The 20018-nt window shown below is 46.0% G+C and overlaps 2 protein-coding genes across 2 annotated transcripts; one reads left to right on the plus strand and one right to left on the minus strand.

Annotated features, from left to right (window-relative positions):
• On the plus strand, positions 12263–14881 carry LOC8073237 (zinc finger MYM-type protein 1). The gene has a single exon (XM_021465592.1). It carries the CDS (start codon positions 12263–12265, stop codon positions 14879–14881), a length of 2619 nt encoding a protein of 872 aa, XP_021321267.1.
• On the minus strand, positions 18509–19030 carry LOC110437221. Its single transcript, XM_021465593.1, has one exon. The coding sequence runs from the start codon at positions 19028–19030 to the stop codon at positions 18509–18511; it is 522 nt and encodes a 173-aa protein (XP_021321268.1).

The following is a 20018-nucleotide window of genomic DNA, read 5'->3' on the forward strand; positions in this document are numbered from 1 at the left end:
GATTGAAGGTCAGAGGGAGCATGCTATCTGGGTCGTCATAAGCCAGCCATGGTCGTTCATCTCTGGCCAGACCCTCATACAGAGTCTCAAAGAATCGGCCGGTCTGATCCGGATTGTTCCCTGAACCGGGTAAGACTATAACGGCTTCGCCAAAGTTCAAGGGGGCACGCGTTGCCGATTCCTCTTCACCCAACACATGATTTTCGGCTATATCTCTTGGGAAGTGCTGTGAGAATAAGTTGAAATCAAGGCGCTTATGCAGGTGCAGATTGAGCCACATATTAATAAACCACCAGGGGCCTCCCAAGTTGCCGATGGATTGGCCAAGCAGGAGTTTCTGGGCTACCTGATGAAGAAGGTGGTAAACAGCGCTGAGCAAATATCGGCCGAGAGGAAATTGGCCACCGCTAGCCAGTCTTTCTGCTGTCGATAGATAGACAGAAGTCGGTCCTGCCGATCGACCACAGAATACAAACTTGTCCAGCCACATGTTCAGAAAGGTGGTTTGCTCCTTTATGGTGACAGGCCCTCTCCCGCGGTACTTCTGGATGTACCCTGACCAACCGCCGATAGCGCGAGTCTCCACTTTGGCACTGGGGGCAGTATCAAAAAAGTGGGTGCTATCGGCAGAAGATATATCTAGCCCAGTAAGCATGGCTACATCGGCAAGGGTAGGAGAAGCAGGGCCGTGGCCAAAAACAAAAGCATTGAGAGTGTCTGACCAAAAGTAGGATGCAGCTATCAGCAGTGACTCGTTCCTGTGCATATCGGCAATGGATAGCCTAATGCATTGAGCTAGCTTCCTCTCACCCCACTGGACTTCATAAGAATTGCTGACCCTCAAGAACCAATCTTTCCACCCTACAGTAGGGCTGGGCCAAGAGCGAAAGGTGTCTTTCCACAGATCTAAAGAAAAGTTTTCGGCTCTAAAGGGAATCCTGTTGGTTTCTGCATTGATAAGGTCGGTTGGATCTGGATTCCCTAGAGGGCCGAGGCACTGAAGGTGTGGTTGATCGGTAGGGATGACAATTTTGTTGGACAACTCCTAGTGTTTTGGGGAATAAAAATACAAAGAAAAAGGAAAAGGAAGATATTCAGTAAGATGAATCGCAGATGAACAGGAATGCGAGAAAAAGGTACAGGAGATGAGATGGAAGTCTGACCTCAGGGACGACGAAGCCAATGGCCATCTTGTCGTGAAGAGGACGTTGGAGGGCACCGGAGTTGATGAAGAGGAATGCTTGTCGGAGATCTTGAGGGTTGTAAATGGCGCCGCCGCTGGAAAAGCAAAGTTGGATAGTAGAATGGTGTAATGGGGGAGGAGTACCCAAGAAGGAACTATTTATAGGACAAGACGGGCAAGGGCAAATCCGACTTATCTCTTTGCCGCATCCGAGAAGCCCGAGGGTACTCAGGTAGATATGGTAACTGTTCGCACGGTAATCCAGGGATTGTGCAGGTGATTTGACGGGAAGCGGTCATTATCTAAAAATATTTTACTGTGCGAGATCTCCTGGTCGGTCCATCGGCGATATTCTATAACGGTCATCTTGCCGATGGGCGGATAGAGGGGAGGTAACCGTTTTTGCGAATATCCTGGTCAGAGCATCGGCAGATCTTTGTAACGGTATTGTTGCCGATGTACGACCAAGAAAGATGCCCGTTTAGGAAGTTGGGGATTTCGAGGAATCTGCGGAGGATTAGGATCAGAGTTGTCCAGATTGAGGTTGTCGGTTACCAAATTAGGAGCATTAATTGCGGAGAAGGCATCATTACTGCAGAGAATTTCGGAGCATTAATAGTTTTATACTCCGAAACTGGGGGGCATGTGTTGACACCATTTTTGGGCACGTGTCTAGGATGGCAGGATAGGGTGGCAGTACGATGCGGGTTGCTGATGAGGATGGTTGCCGATGAGGGAGAGGTTGAATGTGACTAAGTCCACAGGCAGTAATATGGTGCCGATAGCTGGATAAAAAGGTCTGCGATGACTATGGCAAGGGGATTGCCGATGATGCGAGGGAGGAGTCTGGAAGCTGCCAGTCGTCATGTGGAGGAGTTTCGGTTTGTCACGAAGGATATTTTTATTATTTCCTTAATTATTTGCATCGTTTTGTATACGGATTCCGTGTAATTTGGAATTCGAATTCTAATCGTGTCTGGTTGTAGCTCTTTGAGCAGGGTATAAATATAAACCCTAGGACCTTGTAATAATGAATCAAGAAATCAATCAAACACACGTTTTTACTCATATTCCAGCATCTACTTTTCGACGACTTCGTCATACCTTTTTCTTTTTATTACGAGTTCTTAGGAATTCGTCGACTTAAGCTCGGCGTGTTCTCGAGTTCCGCGTGAGTACCTCTTAGCCGTGACATCCGGGGGCATCGCTGTTGTCAGGACTAAAGTATTCGAGTTATCACCTTTGCCGATAGCAAGGTCAAATCGGCTGGCACGCCTTAACGTTTGAATCGGGTATTAGCCCTTTGTGTTTGCAGATCAGTTTTGCATCAACACTGGTATCACAGCAAGTTCAGCATTATAAATGTAGTGTTTGTGTATTTAAAAACAAAAGAGTTTCTAAATAAAATGGTGTAAATCAATGCTTAAGTTATGCCAGTGGTCGAATCCTCCTTGCCCATATAAGGACTATAGGTGGCTATTTAAGTACTGACTTGGGGGGTTTTATTTATGCATCTCCGGCAGTACTCAGGTATGGATGTGTGATGACCGCACTATGCTACCCTGTGGTCTAATGGTAGAGGTAGCCTTCATATGTGAATTAGCCACATATGTCGCTAGATTTAATTTATGCAACGTCGCGCCTACGCTCTGGTAAGTGTGAGCTATGAGAGCATGATCGTTCAAACGGCGGTCTAGGGGAGTGTTCGCGGTGGTTTTCTGGAGTGGTTACATGTCATAACCATGGAACCACGAAAGAAACTTAATTGTGGAGCATTTAATTTCTCGGGTAGCTGTGGTGTCATTGCTTGTGCATGTTGGGCATGTCCAAGCAATGTGCAATTAGTTTACTGCTTTCTTGAGTGATATTGTGGGAACTGTTGGGCTGAAATGAAGTATTCTGCAGGTACTCTAACAACACACATGTAATTCGCTAGTTATCGTATCGAGAGACGAATGTATGCCACCGTATATCCACAGAATATTAATTTTCTAAGTCTGTGAGGACGTACGGTTCGTGCATGCATCATGTCGCATTCATACATACCTTCTGTCTACTCCTTCCCTTACAATGTCGTCCCTTTTTAATTAAATAAATGCTGCTTAAATTTAATCCTCTCTTAACCATGGTATTCCTATTCCTTCCACAGATGGACGTGCCCGCTTCACCTCGCCCCAATGACACTTTCTTGAGCGAGTTTGGCACTCCTACTTTGCTTTGGAGTGTGCTTCAGTCTGCGGGGTGTTGATATTTGGGAACGCAATAAGGAATTGATCCGCAAGCGCATGGATATCGGTGAGCATTTCACCCGGGAAATTATCCAGAGTATCGTATTTATTTTTTTACCACTAGGAGAAAGAGTGCATCTGACTAACCGGTCTATTACTACTAACCTTTAGGCACAAAGAATGTCTTTCGATGTGAGTGATAAATAGAGAAGACTGCAACTGTAGTCTCCTTCTAACCTTGGTAAGGATGATCTACTGTTCTAATGGGGAGGCTAACGGAATCTAGACACCACAAAGGATGTTCGACCCGCACCTATAAACCCTATCCTTCCTGCTAACGAGATGTGATCTACAAAGGTAGCTCGGAAATGTCACGTTCCTCACTACTACCACGGTCCAGCTAGTCAGGGAATATCTATGAGTACCCCAGCCTAAACACCACGTTTACACCAGCAATGATTACTCTAAACTCTACGCGAAGAGATTAAAGTAAACTCATAAACCATAAGAACAATAAAACAAGAACTTACTAGAATTTAGAAGTCGAATTACTGAAGAATCCTAGGAGCAAGCTTCGGGTTAGGAGAACTTGATCCCGCAGGTACAAGCTTGGAGTAGACACCGACAGGCTGGGTTTCCTCCACTCTACACCTCCACTCTATATCTCTCAATCTAGTAGAAACTAGAAGATCTATTTCTACCTTACATTGATTGCTAAGCCTAAAAAGAAATATTAATTAGAGAAGAGGTTTTCCTTCGAGGGCACCCCTCAGTCTCTATGATAATTTCTTCATGTCTTCCAGGGGCCAGGGGTGCCTCGCTTATATAGTCCTCCCCTTCTATGCATTTTTGGGTCGATAGCCGAGGTGGTACTATGTTTTTCTTGATCCAATAGGTCGGTGGAATATCCCGAGCGAAGGAGTCCTGAATTGGCTCCAGAAGGGGGGCGGGCGCCCAGGCTTCCAGGGCGGGCGCCCTGGGCCTGGCCCAGCTTCGCCTCCACTTCGGTCTCGTGGCTTCTGGAGTCTTCTAGATGATGTAAAATTGCGCGGTGCGTTGATATCTCTATGTAATCCTGACATGTGGGCCTTTCTTCCTTATTTCCTGATAACCCCCTGCAGAAATAGATAAACAACAAAACTCGTGGAATTCTGTCAGATCAAACCCTAATTCTATGTGCTGGTTGCATATTGGTCCTTTCTCTTGTTTATTTGATAATTAAAATTGATACTTAAGAACCGTCAACACGGGGTATACTGAGCCACCTCATTATTCTTGGTGGGAGTTGGATAGGACAGGAGAGTTGCAGTGGTTTGCTGTGCAGGGGGTTGTCCCTCCACATGGGGGTAAGCCTGCATGGACAGGGTGGACCTGTAGCTCAGATGGGCAGACTCCTTGGGAAGCAGCTCAGGTTGCAGCCCAGACTATCCTACTCGATATCTGTCAGAGGTGTGGTGATGAGCTGACAGGAGGACCAGCGGCCTCCATTCCCCATGCTGACCTAGCAGCAGCGGAGTGGAAACATGCCGATGGTTGTGCTTTGGTTCGAGGCAGGGGAGAGCGAGCTGAGAGTTCTAGTCCTGCTATGAGTGCTATGATGGCTGTGCTCAAGCTGATCAGTCAGCGAGAGGACACCTATGCACAGGTGATGGTGGCTGTTCGCCAGGCTCAGGAGATGCAACGGAAGGCTGAAAAGCGTGCTCGCAAGTTTCGCAAGCAAGCTAAACTCCTGGAGCAAGCCCAGAAGGACCGCAATGACTGGGAAGACATTGCGGAGTACCATAGGCAGGAGTGGGTGGAGGCCATTAGGGAGAGGGATCATAAGCAGGATCAGATGAGCCAGTTGGCTCGAGAGAGGGAGACAGTGCAGGAGCGCTTGGTGCAGATCACTCGTGAGAGGGATACTGCACTCCGCGTGTCGGAGAACAGGCGCCGGGCATGGGAGATGCTCCGGATTCAGTCGCTTGAGCAGGAGAACTATCTGCAGGATCAGATTGAGGCTGGTCTTGTGGACATTCACCTTCTCAACAACTTGCTACACCCTATTCCTCGCCCTGTGCCCGTGTATCCAGAGGTGGGACCTCAGGTGATTGTGGCCGATGATGATGGTATGGAGGTCGATGGACCAGCAGCGGCTGCACCACCCTTGCACGAGGACGTGGAGGACGACGAGCTTGAGCCAGTTAGCGACGAGGATGGAGAGGCGATCTTCGACGCTGACTCGGGCGACGAGCCTAGAGTGTAGTGGATTGTGGGTAGTTGTTTGAGAGGATCTTTTGTAGTATGCAAGTCAGCGGTGATGCTTTTGTACCCATGTTGTAATCCGGAACTTTGACCTTTGACTCATGGCATGTACTGTGATGGTGTAACCACTTTTCGGACCCAATGTGTAACCTTAACATGTTTGTTATGTTATGACGATGTTTTCCGTTGTGGTGCATATTGCGGATATCTCTGTCATGTGTTGGATTGGTGATGTTGTTTTGTGGAATTGAATTATTGTGCCTTTTCTATAAAGCTATTCTCTCGAATACTTTCAGGCATAAATATAAGTTCTTCTGCGGCAAATCTTGTCATCATCAATGCTCACTGACTGTGTCTCTACAGATGTCTCGTGGCACCCGAGGTGCGGAACAGCGTGCGAACATGAATCCACCCCCTCCTCCTCCACCAATAAATCCAGCTAAGCTAATGCAAATGATGGTGGAAAATCAGAGGATGCTCACTGAGACCATCAATCGGATGGCGAATCAGGGTGGTCGTAATGCACATGAAGGGCCAGCTCCTAATCAGTATAGCAGTTTCAAGGACTTCATGGATACGAAGCCCCCACCTTTTAGAGAGGCGGAAGAACCCCTTCAAGCTGAGGAATGGCTGAACACGGTGGAACAAAAGTTCCGCTTACTTCGGCTGACTGAGGGTTTGAAGGCAGAGTATGCAGCTCACCAACTGCAAGGTCCAGCAGGCATCTGGTGGAATCAGTACCGGGAAGCTCTTCCAGCCGACACTGTGCTTGACTGGAACCTTTTCCGTGACGCTTTCAAGGGGCATTTCATTCCTCCTGGTGTCATGGAGATGAAGCATACCGAGTTTATGTAGTTGACTCAGGGCAACAAAACTCTGAAAGAGTACTTGCATGCTTTCAATCATCTGTCAAGATATGCTCCTGAGTTTGTTAACACTGAGACCAAGACGATTGCTAGCTTCAAGCGGGGTTTGGGCCCCAAGTTGCTGAAGACTATGGGCCGCACTAAGTGTGCAACTTTCAATGAGTTTGTCAGTGATGCTCTTACCCAAGAGAACTATAACACTGTGTACACTACGACCAAGACTCGCAAGAGGGCTTTTGAAGCCGGGGCAGGGGCATCTCAATCCAAAGCTCCAGTGGCAGCTAAGCCACCGTTTCGTGCTCCAACTCCTAACCAGCGGTATCACCCGCCTGTGAAGAAGAATCAGGCGAAGACAGGTTTCCACAAGGGGTAATCTATTGCTCTTCCTACGGGCAACACGGGTCCCAACTATGCCAAGACTCCACCTGTCAACCGTCCGTGCTGGAACTGCAATCAGACCGGGCATTGGCAGAGCAATTGTCCTTACCCGCCAAAGAAGGTCAACCAGGGGAACGTCCGCCAGGGGCGTGTTCACTACACGACCGTGGAGGCAATCCCTACTGGTGAGGTAGTTACGGCTGGTAAGTTTCTGGTTAACCAATGTGATGCACTTGTGCTTTTTGATTCAGGAGCATCGCATTCTTTTGTGAGTTTAGACTTTGTGTCTAAGCATAATCTCAAAGCAAGTACACTTGATAAGGGTAGTTATTGCATTAGTGCCGCTGGGAATGATATTTCTACCAATCAAGTGGTTTTTGGGGCAACTCTGGAAATTGGAGGCCGTCAGTTTCTTGCTGATCTGGTTGTCTTACCCGTTGTGGGCATAGATGTAATTCTGGGTATGAATTGGATGAGTGGTAACGGAGTTCTTATCGACACCACCACTCGTGTAGTGATGTTGAGAGACCCAAGTACCAGGGAAGCGTTCTTAGAGCAACTTCCTCAAGATATCCATATCCGTAGCACAGTGAATGCAGTTACAGCTAAGGCCATCCAGGATATTCTAGTGGTGCGTGAGTTTTCGGATGTATTTCCTGATGATTTACCCGGGCTTCCTCCAGATCGCGATGTGGAGTTCAAAATTGAATTGATTCCAGGTACCGCTCCTATCTCTAGAAGACCTTATAGAATGCCATCGAATGAGCTAGCTGAGCTTAAGACCCAACTGAATGAGTTGCTGAAGAAGGGTCTTATCTGTCCTAGTTCTTCTCCTTGGGGTTGTCTGGCTATCTTTGTGAAGAAGAAGGATCAATCCTTGCGCATGTGTGTGGACTATCGTCCCTTGAATGCGGTGACCATCAAGAATAAATACCCTCTTCCTCGCATTGATATCTTGTTTGATAAATTGTCTAAAGCTAAGGTATTCTCCAAGATTGATTTGCGATCTGGGTATCATCAGATCAAGATCTGTCCTGAAGATGTGCCTAAGACAGCTTTCTCGACGAGGTATGGGTTGTATGAGTATCTCGTCATGTCCTTCGGTCTTACAAATGCACCTGCTCACTTCATGTATCTCATGAATTCGGTGTTCATGCCCGAATTGGACAAGTTTGTGGTGGTCTTCATTGATGATATCTTGGTATATTCTTGCAATGAAGAGGAGCATGCCGAGCATCTACGTGTGGTGTTGTCGCGTCTGCGTGAGCATCAACTTTATGCGAAATTCAGCAAATGCGAGTTTTGGCTAAAGAAAGTACCTTTCTTGGGCCATGTCTTATCTGAAGAAGGCATATCAGTGGATCTGGCTAAGGTGCAAGAAGTGCTGGATTGGAAAGTTCCAACTTCGGTACACGAGGTTCGGAGTTTTCTCGGTTTGGCTGGGTATTACCGTCGATTCATTCCGGAATTTTCAAAAATATCCAAGCCTATGACCCGTCTACTTCAGAAAGATGAGAAGTTTGTGTGGACGCCCGAGTGTGAAGAGGCATTCCACAAGTTGAGGACATTGCTGACATCAGCTCCTCTCTTAGCTCAGCCTGATATCGAGAAACCCTTCGATGTTTTTTGTGACGCGTCGGGTATTGGTTTAGGCTGCGTGTTGATGCAAGAAGGTCACGTTATCGCATATGCCTCACGCCAACTTCAAAAGCATGAGGTCAATTACCCTACTCATGACTTAGAATTGGCGGTAGTTGTGCATGCTTTGAAAATCTGGAGGCACTATTTGCTAGGTAATCTGTGTAATATTTACACTGATCATAAGAGCCTCAAGTACATTTTCACCCAAACTGAATTGAACATGCGGCAGCAAAGGTGGCTTGAGTTGATTAAAGATTATAATCTACAAGTGCACTATCATCCGGGCAAGGCAAACGTGGTTGCGAATGCCTTGAGTCGGAAGGCGCACTGCCACTCTATCCAAGTGGAAGATCCGTTGTTGTCACATCTTATGCATCCACTTGTTCTCAACCAGATTTCTCTAGAGAGTACTCTTCACAATCGAGTCATCGAATTGCAGCAAACAGATGTAGGCATCCACCATACAAAGAGGAAAATGAAAGAAGAAGAAACCAAGCATTTCCGGGTCGATGAGAACGGAATTCTTTGGTTCAAGGATCGACTTGTGGTCCCAAAAGACCGTGAGCTGCGAAATCAGATATTATCTGAAGCGCATTCATCCAAATTGTCTATCCATCCTGGTAGTAGCAAGATGTATCAGGATTTGAAACCTCTGTTTTGGTGGACAAAGATGAAAAAGGAGATTGCTGCTTTTGTCGCACATTGTGACAATTGTTATCGCGTGAAAGCCATTCACATGAAAGCTGGTTTGCTTCAACCCTTGTCAATTCCTGGTTGGAAATGGGAAGAAGTCAGCATGGATTTCATCGTTGGACTCCCAACTTCTGTCAAGGGTTACGACTCTATCTGGGTGATTGTAGATCGTTTGACCAAGGTTGCTCGTTTTATTCCAGTTCGAACTGACTATCGTCCACATCAATATGCAGAGTTGTACTTCGAGCACATTGTTCGTCAGTATGGTGTGCCTCGAACTATCATATCAGATCGTGGACCACAGTTCACTGCTCGTTTTTGGGAGTGTCTACATGAGCAGATTGGTACTCATTTAGTCCGTAGCTCTGCTTATCATCCCCAAACAGCAGGTCAAACTGAAAGGGTCAACTAAATAATAGAAGATATGTTGAGGGCATGTGCTCTCTCTTCAAAGGGTTCTTGGGTTAAATGGTTGCCATTGGCTGAGTTCTCTTACAACAATAGTTATCTGGAGAGTATCAAGATGGCTGCATTTGAGGCCCTGTATGGTCGAAAGTGTCGAACCCCGTTGAATTGGGTAGAAGCCGGAGAGCGAAGGTATTATGGCATCGATTTTGTGAACGAAGCGGAGCAGCAAGTTCGTACCATCCAGCAACATCTGGAAGCTGCTCAAGCTTGTCAGAAAAGTTATGCTAACAAAAGAAGGAAGCCGATTGAGTTTGCGATCGGTGACCATGTGTATATCAAGGTGTCTCCGATGAAGGGTGTACAAAGGTTCGGAGTCAAGCAAAAGCTTGCACCTTGTTATGTGGGACCTTATTGGATTCTCGAAAGGAAAGGAAACGTAGCATACAAAGTTCAACTCCCAGTTGAGCTTCAAGCTATTTTCCCTGTCTTCCACGTATCACAATTGAAAAAGTGCCTTCGTGTTCCGGAGGAAAGAGTGGAAGTTCGGGATATCAAGTTGAAGTCAGACTTAGTGTATGAAGAAAAACCTGTAGCGGTTCTTGACCGCAAGGAAAGGGTGACTCGTAATCGTGTGGTTAAGTTCTACAAAGTGTTGTGGAGTAACCACGGGTAAGAAGATGCCACTTGGGAGACGGAGGATTATTTAAAAGAAGTTTACAAAACATTCTTCGAAAATCAGTAAGCTTTCAAATCTCGGGACGAGATTTTTGTAAGGGGGGAGGGCTGTAACACCCCAGTGTTATGGTTGCATAAATCATATGCATAGCATGAGCATCCTCTTCTACTCAAGTATGTCATGATCATCATCTACCTTAAGCCATGTCATTCTATGCAAAAATGTGATTTAAATTGTTTAAATAGGCTCCCTATGCTTATGTTTGGGTGAACCATGCTTGTGTTTGTGCTCTATGCCTTGGTAATTAGTTTATCTATGCTTAACTTAACCTTAGGAACAATGTTCATGTTGATCACTTCTCCAAAATAATCACTTAAGTCATACTTATGCAAATAGGCTCTAGAAACCTCTTTTGCTTAGGCTTTTAAAAAGTGTTTCATCAAATGTTTGCATGTCAAAACTTTCTACAGCAAAGTTGTAGAAAATTTTATAAGGAACAAAAGTTGTTTTATGGCCATCTCATGAAAATGAACAAAACTAGCTCAAAATTGACCCACAAGGCAGATTTGGGGCTGTTTCCAACACTTAGAAAATTTTCTAAGTCTGGAATCGCTACAGTTTGCTCGAGGGGGTATTGTTCATCTTCCAGTTTGAATTCTAGCCTGAATCAGACTCTGATCTTGTAAGCAATGTTGGAGTACTCATGTAGCTCTCCAGCATAGAGCAATTAGCCAGCAAAATCATCAAGTGGTTTAGGAGATAATCATCGTGCAAAATCGGGTTTCAGTCGGTGATCACGTCGCCTGAATCAGAGCCGAGCTCGCCGTCGTGGATGTCCAGAGCGACACCTGTCCGCCAGATGGCGCCCGTACGCCAGCGATGGCCCCGCTCGTCAGGTCGTCGACGTTGGCATGGACGCCACGGCGCCCCACACTCGCTCAGCGCCCGTCCATTCTCCTCCTTCCTCTCTCTCGCGCTCGCTCTGGCGGAAACGCCGTCGCCATTGCCGCCGAGAGCTTCGCGAGCTCCTCGCGCCCTCGCCTCTGCGTCTTGCTTCGCCTCCAAGCACCTCCAAGTTCACCTCGAGCTCCTCCATCTTCTCCACCCATCAGTTGGACGAGATCTCCCCGAGGTGAGCAGCATTTCGCAAGTTCTTCGTCGTCGAGTTCGCGGCCGTCGTGACCCCGATTCCGGCGAACCTCACCGCCGCTCCGTCCTTGCTTCCTTTCTTCCCTCTGAGTCGCGTTAGGGTCATGGGCGGAGCTACAGTGATGCCTTGGTATTCCTGGGAATACCCAACTTTTTTTGCACAACAATAAATATATATATACAGGTATACTCATGTATAATATATATATTAGTGTTTATTTGATCATTTTGAAGCACACTGCTACCAGACAACTTATTCCCGTGGCCTGCTATGGCAACGGCACAAGGCCCAGTGGCCAATGGCCCAATAAGCAACCATCGGAGCCTTCCCCAATTCCCCTCTATTCCACGCACACGCAAATGCCGCCGCCTCCTGACCGTGAGATGCACATGCTCAGCTCGTTCCCCTTCTCCATTCTCAATTCCCTAATCCCTAATCTTGAATCTCGGGCTCCCAGCGACGGCGAGCGGCTACGAACTGCCGACAGTGGTCAGCTCCACCTCACTCACTGCTAGCGGCGATAGCAGGCAGGGGCGCAGATTGCGGGCGGAGCCGAGGCCAAGGTGAAGCCTGCTGGCCAGGCGCACGGTGGCCAGGCGAGTGGTGGGCGGCGGCGACATACTAGGATGGCCGCAGCCGGCTAGCTAGCTGGACAGTCAGCCTTTCAGCCAAGTGAGAGATTTTTCCCTTTATTCCATTACGATTTGGTCATTTGGATTTAGGAATGTCTGAATTGATTAGGATTTTCTTCCTGTCCTGTAGGCTGTAGATTACTTTCAATTTGTATTTTACAAAATGAAGAAGAAAACAATTGATTTGAAGAGTTTATGGGATAGAGCAGCAAAGACAAGAAAGGTAGAATTAGGCTCTACATCAATTCCAGAACCAGTTACAGTAACATCGGGGGCAGGGAGTGAGGCCCAACCTCAAGATCCGGTTGTTCCATCTATTGTGCTGGTAACAAATGAGAGTCAAGTTCGTAATGAGAGCAGTCCATCTGTTGACCATGATAAAGCAAGCAGAGAACCTGAGATAGCTAGCAATGACCCTAACACAACAGCCACAGAAGCAGTAGAACCGTCTACTTGGTCTCGTATTAGAGATGGTGATGATTCAGAAGATGAATCAAGTGATGAAGCTATTTATGACATTGACCTTCTATCTCATGATCCTGGAAAAAGAATTCCCATCAAAAGATATAATGCTAATGAACGGAATTCTGTGATCAGGGCATTCATTGCATTAGGTCCTTGTCAACCATGGAATCATGATTTTCCTATAAGGTATATTGGAGGTAAACCTCGCCGCTTCTTGCCTGATTGGTTTTATGAATTTAGATGGCTAGAATATAGCGTAGAAAAAGATGCTACATTCTGCCTTGTTTGCTACTTGTTCAAGCATAAACTCAATAGTTCTGGTGGAGATGCTTTTGTGAGTGGGGGGTTTAGAAATTGGCATATGAAAAGCAAGATTACTAGACATTGTGGTTCTGTGAATAGTTTTCATAATATGGCTCAAGAGAGATATAATTCTTTCATTACACCTAAAAGAACAATTGTTGACAAGTTTGCTGCAATAAATGACAAGGACAAAGCTCAGTATATGGCTCGTTTGTCGTACTCTATTCAATGTGCTAAGTATCTTCTACGACAAGGTCTAGCTTCTCGTGGACATGATGAAAGTGAAGGTTCACTTAATAAAGGAAATTTCAAGGAGTTATTAAATATGCTAGCTGAAAACTTTGAAGAGGTTGCTAAAGTGGTTTTGAAGAATGCCCCAAAGAACTACCAGATGACTGCCCCTGAAATACAAAGACAAATAGCTAATTGTTGTGCCAAAGAAACAACTAAGCTTCTCATGGAAGACCTTGGTAGTAATTATTTTGCAATTCTTGCCGATGAGTCTAGTGATGTGTACCAAAATGAACAACTAACTCTTTGTTTGCGGTATGTTGACAAAAAGGGAAGGGTAGTTGAGAGGTTTTTAGGTGTTGTTCATGTTGAGAACACTACTTCCTTGACACTTAAAACTGCAATTGAGAAATTATTGATGGAGCATAATTTGAGCTTGTCCATGGTGCGTGGGCAAGGTTATGATGGAGCTAGTAACATGAAGGGTCATGCTAATGGTCTAAAGAAACTCATTATGGATGAATGTCCATCTGCTTACTATGTTCATTGTTTTGCACATCAACTTCAGTTAACTCTTGTGGCAGTAGCTAAGGAAAACCCAGATTGTGTTTGGTTCTTTGATCAAGTTAGAATTCTGTTGAACCTTATTGGGAATTCTTGTAAGAAGGCACAAATGCTTCGAGAAGCACAAGCTCAGAGAATTGTAGAAGCTCTAGAATTGGATGACATTGAAACTGGAAAGGGTTTGAACCAAGAAATGGGGTTAGGCCGACCTGGAGATACTCGTTGGGGATCTCACTACAAGACTGTTATGCACCTTTTATCTTTATATCCTGCAATTCGGAAAGTCCTCGTGAAGGTTGGTGATGATCGCTCTCAAGGTGTTGAGTGTTCACATGCACAAACAATGTTGACAATATTTCGATCATATGAGTTTGTTTTCATGGCACACTTGATGCAAACAGTACTTGGGTTCACAGCGGACTTAAATTATGCCTTGCAGAAGAAGGATCAAGATATTGTCAATGCAGTAGAACTCATTTCCTTGACCAAGCTTCAATTGCATCAATTGCGGGAGGATCAAGGATGGGAAGATTTCCTCAAAGAAGTGGACTCATTTTGTGTGAAGAATAAAATCAAAATTCCTGACATGGACATATTCTACAAGCCTGTAGGAAGAGATAGAAGGTTCTTTGTCAAGATCAAGAATCTACATCGTTTTCGTGTTGATATGTTCTTAAGCGTCATTGATAGGCAGCTTCTGGAGCTTAATGAAAGGTTTGATGAGGTAAACACAGAGTTGCTTATTTGCATGGCTTCATTCAATCCTATTAATTCATTTGCTGCTTTTGACAAAGACAAATTGGTTAAGCTTGCTGGATTTTATCCCAATGATTTCTCAGTCTTAGAGTTGAGACATCTGCCCTCTTCACTTACTTTGTACATCAATGATATGCTTGCTGATGAAAGGTTCAAAAATGTGAGAACTCTTGCTGAGCTTTCTGTTAAGCTTGTTGAAACAAGCAAGTGTGAAAGACATGAAGTTGTTTACAAGCTTCTCAAATTGGTGCTAGTGCTTCCAGTAGCAACTGCAAGTGTTGAGAGAGCCTTTTCTGTCATGAATTATGTGAAGAACAAATTGAGAAATAAAATTGGAGATCAATACTTGAATGATTGCTTGGTTACATTTATTGAGCGGGAGTTCTTTCTACGAGTTAAAGACAAAGACATTATCAACCGCTTCCAAGCTATGAAGGATCGCAAAGTTAAAGGACGTTTATAGTATTTTGTAAGCTCTTTCTGTTCCTTATTAGTTTGTTTACTACTTTCATGCCTTAGATATGAACAAGTTGTTATTCCACTACTGTACTGTTTTTATGACTCTAATTATGATAAAATATTACTATGAGCTATACTTGAAACCTATGTTGTTATGCATTGGATTATTTTTTCGGTTGTGGGAATACCCAAGATCGAAATCCTGGCTTCGCCACTGGTTAGGGTCTGCTTAGGTCTTGGCGTCGGTCCACGACACGCCATTCCGGCTGAATCCTCACCGTCGCGCGGGAACACGGTCGCCGCACCGCCGTGCTCACCGCCGACGAGCACCTCGCACGTGAGCAGGCTCACCGGAGCCGTTAGGGTTCGGCGTTCCTACCTAGAAAGCTCCGCGTTAACTCACCGATGCTTAAGCCACCTTTCTCCAACGCTCTACCGGTCGGAGATGGCCGGCGTAAGCCGGGGTAGCTCCGCCGTGCCGCCATGGCCGATGGCGGCCCCTCTCCGTAGCCGAAACCCTAGCGCCACCTACCTCCATCGATGCGGAATCACTCCAGGAGCACGCTGGTGCCCTTGGATCCGCCGGAGGAGCTCACCGTCGGCGAGCATTTGCCGGCGAAGGTGTCCTCTGTCCTCGGTGTCACTGACGCGCGGGTCCCGACTGTCAGTGACTCAACGGTCTTCTCCTTCCTTTTATTCAAATCCTGATTTTTGGCTTTCTTGCAAAAATCATATCTGTGGTTCTGGGGATCCAAAATTTGTGAAATCAATTTTGTGGTATTCCTTGAGATGGCTAGTTTTTAATAAAAATATAAAATGAACCATGTTTTCTGGGAAAAATATTTATTAGGATTTAATCTTGTTATTCATGAGTAAATTCATATCTCTGGTTATACTACTTATTTTGCAATGAAATTTTTATGGTAGTCTCTGTGTGGTACTAGAAGGCTAGGATAAATATTTCATGATTTTTGGAGTACTGCAGCTTTGATATGTAATTTATGTTTGGGATTTGGCTTGTTTCCCTAATTAAATCGTATAAAATAATTGGTGCTTATGCTGGTGCTCTACTTTGGTGGTAAACTTGTTTATGATATTCATAATATGTAAATAATATGAAATCTGTTGTTTGACACCAAATAAGTCATGTTTCTGAATTTATGAAATACACACCTTGTCACATGTTAAATACATATCTTTAATTTGGTATGTGCAATTGCTCTGAAATGTTTATGGTGATGCCTTGACGCTATACTTGTGCTTCTGTAATTTTTGTAGATTTTTCTGAGCACTTTTACTAGTATCTTGTAATTATGCTCCTTTCTAGAATTAAATTAATAAATGCCTTGTTAGTAAATATTTGGAGGTTATCATATGATGTTCTGGCCATATTGTAGTGTGCTTGTGCTCATAAGCCATGTGGTTGGCATTGTTTATATTTTGGTAATGTTATCAAATAATTAATTAAAGGGTTAAAAGCTGTTCTGGACAGCAAGGGAGTAATATAGTCTTTACTTGTTGCTAACTTGGTTTTCTGGGAGGCTTGTCTAAATCAAAGTTGTTGTAAACTTTATGGACTAGCTGTGGTTTTAATTTGAGAATATTTGGTTCAGTAGTTTGAAAGTTATGGCTGTTCCAAGTTGGGTTCCAGAAATAGGTGTTCTCTGTTTTTCTGGGACAGAACCTGGAACTTTTTTTAAATGACCTGGTTAACCTATGAATCTTGCTGTGATGTTAAAAGATAATTTGTAGATAATTTCATAAGCTTTCCAGAATGTCCTCACTTGAGTTTGTTGGATCCTTGTAACTTTAGTTATGGTCTGTTTATTGAGCTGTTCTGTTTTGGGTTGCTTGCTGCTTATAGGTTGACTTGCCTAGTTTGTTAATTCATGTGGTTTTCCTTTATGAGTTAAATTAGAAGTACTCTGTAAATGAGTGCCCAGTGAGTTTATTTATGTATCGAGCATTCATCCTTCATTATGCACATCTTCTTATTCGTTGAGCATGCAATAGGTGCATCGGACGCGACCGCTTCCTATGAGCTCCAAGTGAACCCCGAAGGCCAGGAGGGCAACTCGGAGGTGGAGGTCCAGCAAGTTGGACTCAAGGAGCCCGAAGAAGAAGTTGAGTGCCCGAACCACGAGCCAGCCTCGTTCGTGAAAGGCAAGCCCCGGAGCATTCTAAGCCTCCCTTTACTTTCGAAAGTTTACTTAATATGTTATATCTATTGCTGCATTAAGTATAGGAGTTGTGATGAAACCTTTGCTGCATTCTACTCCATCCTTGTCCAGATAACTCACCACACCTTGGTTATAGAGTTAGGATCGAGTAGCAGCTTAGCCATGCTTAATCGGTAGAAGTCGGGTGATTTCCTGTCACCTGCGCGATATAGGGTTGTGTCGGATCACGATGGTCTATATGTGCTATCGTGGATGGAACCTGATTAAATTGACTTAAGCTGGGCGGAGTTTTGCAAGGTTGTAGTAACTCCATATGTGGTAGTTAAGGACCGACCGTTGTACGTCCTCTTGTCATGTTGAACGCATGCCTAACACTTACTTGGCCGGATAACTCGTTCCGACCGCGAAGCCGAGTAATATGACTCAGGCCGGAAGGTCGATAAGTATAAAGTGCGCACTACCGGAGGAAGTGCGGTGTGCGGGGGACCATTGGCGTAAGTCCAAAGGCAGGTGAGTTAAAATTCCTGACCTCCCTAGCAGAGTGGTAGCCCTAGGAGTGCGGCGCTTATCAGAACCGCGATTCCGGAGTCGTATCAAAGGTGACCCGTTGGCTCTCCGGCAGGGGAAGCTTGGGTGAGTGATGGGAATACCCCTCCAGCTGGATAGGAATTCGATTCGAATCGCCGTCTCTCCCGGTTAGTGAGAACTTGACAGAGCAGCGGCAAACGTAGCATTCACTAATGAACTTGGTTCATGATAATGATGATAGCAAGGAAGAACATATGATGAACTTGATATGGTTATTATTGCTTGTATGTGAAGTGCTTTAGTACAGGTGCTAATCTAGTGGTAGGCTGATGATGAACAAATATGATGCTCTCACAATAATTTAGTTGTAATGTAAGCTTTTGGCAAATGTTGAGTCAACCAGCTCTACTTGGTATTAGCCTTGCATGATCCTTGTTGTCTTTTATGTTTTACTAGACGGGTAAGTCTAGCTGAGTACATTCTCGTACTCAGGGTTTATTCCCACCTGTTGTAGATGACATCTTTTATGACGGTTTCCGCAAGACCTGTCTCCATCCCGCTGGGGATGAGGACTAACCGTTGGGCACGGTTCTCTAACAAACTCATACCTGTTGCTTTTGGAAGGATGGTGTAGACTCTGGCAATAACAAGAACTTATGAACTGAACTTTGGAAAGTATGCGTGTAATTATTTTGCTTCCGCTACTTCGAACATGTGTTGTAATAACTTAATGACTTCGATGTGGTGCCGCTTCGACGGTAATGAATGACTATGTAACATTCGCTGTGTTGTGCTGAATTATTACGATCTTGGTTTGTTGCAAGTTGGTTTGAAGTCCTTCATGATTTCAATTGACTACCGGGATTATATGGGCTCAAGTTTGGAAACTTGATTGCTTGATGATCGTTTCTACACTTGAACTCTTATAATTTGGTCGGTTCTGTGACACGCACGATCTCCATGGCGTCAGCCACGGTGGTGGGCCAGTAGAAGCCTTGCCGGAAGGCATTTCCTACTAGCGTTCGAGGCGCGGCGTGGTGGCCGCAAGCCCCCGAGTGTATGTCCTGCAGGAGCTTGATTCCCTCCTGTCGCGGGATGCAACGCATAAGGACGCCTGAGGGGCTGCGCTTATACATTTCTCCGTTGAGGAGGACAAAGGTCTTGGCGCGACGAGCCACACGCCTTGCCTCAGCCTGGTCTGAGGGCAGAGTGCCATCGACGAGGCACTGCAGCAAGGGGTAACGCCAGTCTGGCGAGTCGTCAGGTGCAGGGGGCTCGGGCTCGATATCCATGGCCTCCTGCTCCTGAGCAGTGGGAGGCTCGGGGTCGGGGCCTGGTTCGCTCGGGGGCTTATCCGACCCCATGTCATCCTTGTAGTCGACAGAAGGCTTGTAGAGGTCGCTGATGAAAACATCCGGGGGTACCGTGGCCCGCTCGGATGCCATCTTGGCGAGCGCGTCGGCGGCCTCATTGTATTTCCTTAACACGTGGTTAAGCTCGAGGCCGTCGAATTTTTCCTCCAGGCGTCGGACCGCTTTGCAGTACGCGTCCATCTTGGGATCGTGGCAACTAGACTCCTTCATGACTTGGTCGATGATGAGTCTAGAGTCGCCTCAGACGTCAAGCCATTTGATCCCAAGCTCGATCGCGATGTGGAGACCATTGACGAGGGCCTCGTACTCCGCCGCATTGTTTGAGGCGGGGAAGTGGAGTCGGATTGCATATCGCATCCTTACCCCGAAGGGTGAGATGAAGACGAGGCCCGCGCCGGCCCCGGTTTTCATCAAAGACCCATCGAAGTATAAGGTCCAGCACTCGTGCTGGATCTGCGGTGGAGGGAGTTGGGTCCATGTCCACTCAGCGACAAAATCCGCTAGGACTTGGGATTTTATAGCTTTCCGAGGCTCATAGGTGATCCCGTCACCCATGAGCTCTATAGCCCATTTGGCAATCCTGCCGTTAGCCTCACGGTTCTGAATCACTTCCCCCAGAGGGAAAGATGACACAACCGAGACCGGATGAGACTCAAAATAATGGAGGAGCTTGCGTCGGGCCAGGACTACCGCGTAGAGTAGTTTTTGGATCCGGGGGTATCGGGTCTTTGTGTCGGACAGTACTTCACTGATGAAGTACACCGGTCTTTGGACCGGCAGGGCGTGCCCTTCTTCTTTCCTCTCGACCACGATAGCTGCGCTGGCCACCTCATCAGTGGCTGCGACATAGAGAAGCAGTGGTTCCCCCTCGGCGGGGGGCACTAGAATGGGAGGGTTGGTGAGCAGAGCCTTGAGCTTGTCAAGGGCTTCCTGGGCCTCGGGGGTCCAGGAAAAATGCTCGGATTTCCTAAGTAACCTATACAGAGGTAGTCCTTTCTCCCCGAGACGAGAGATGAAATGACTTAGGGAGGCTAGACACCCCATGACTCTCTGTACTCCC

The sequence above is a fragment of the Sorghum bicolor genome, chromosome 7, assembly GCF_000003195.3.
Source record: "Sorghum bicolor cultivar BTx623 chromosome 7, Sorghum_bicolor_NCBIv3, whole genome shotgun sequence".
In the NCBI taxonomy this organism is placed as follows: Eukaryota; Viridiplantae; Streptophyta; class Magnoliopsida; order Poales; family Poaceae; genus Sorghum; species Sorghum bicolor.

Excerpts from the sequence above, each read along its gene's own strand:
- LOC8073237 (XM_021465592.1), top strand. The coding sequence starts at position 12,263 with ATGAAGAAGAAAACAATTGATTTGAAGAGTTTATGGGATAGAGCAGCA.
- LOC110437221 (XM_021465593.1), bottom strand. The coding sequence starts at position 19,030 with ATGGCATCCGAGCGGGCCACGGTACCCCCGGATGTTTTCATCAGCGAC.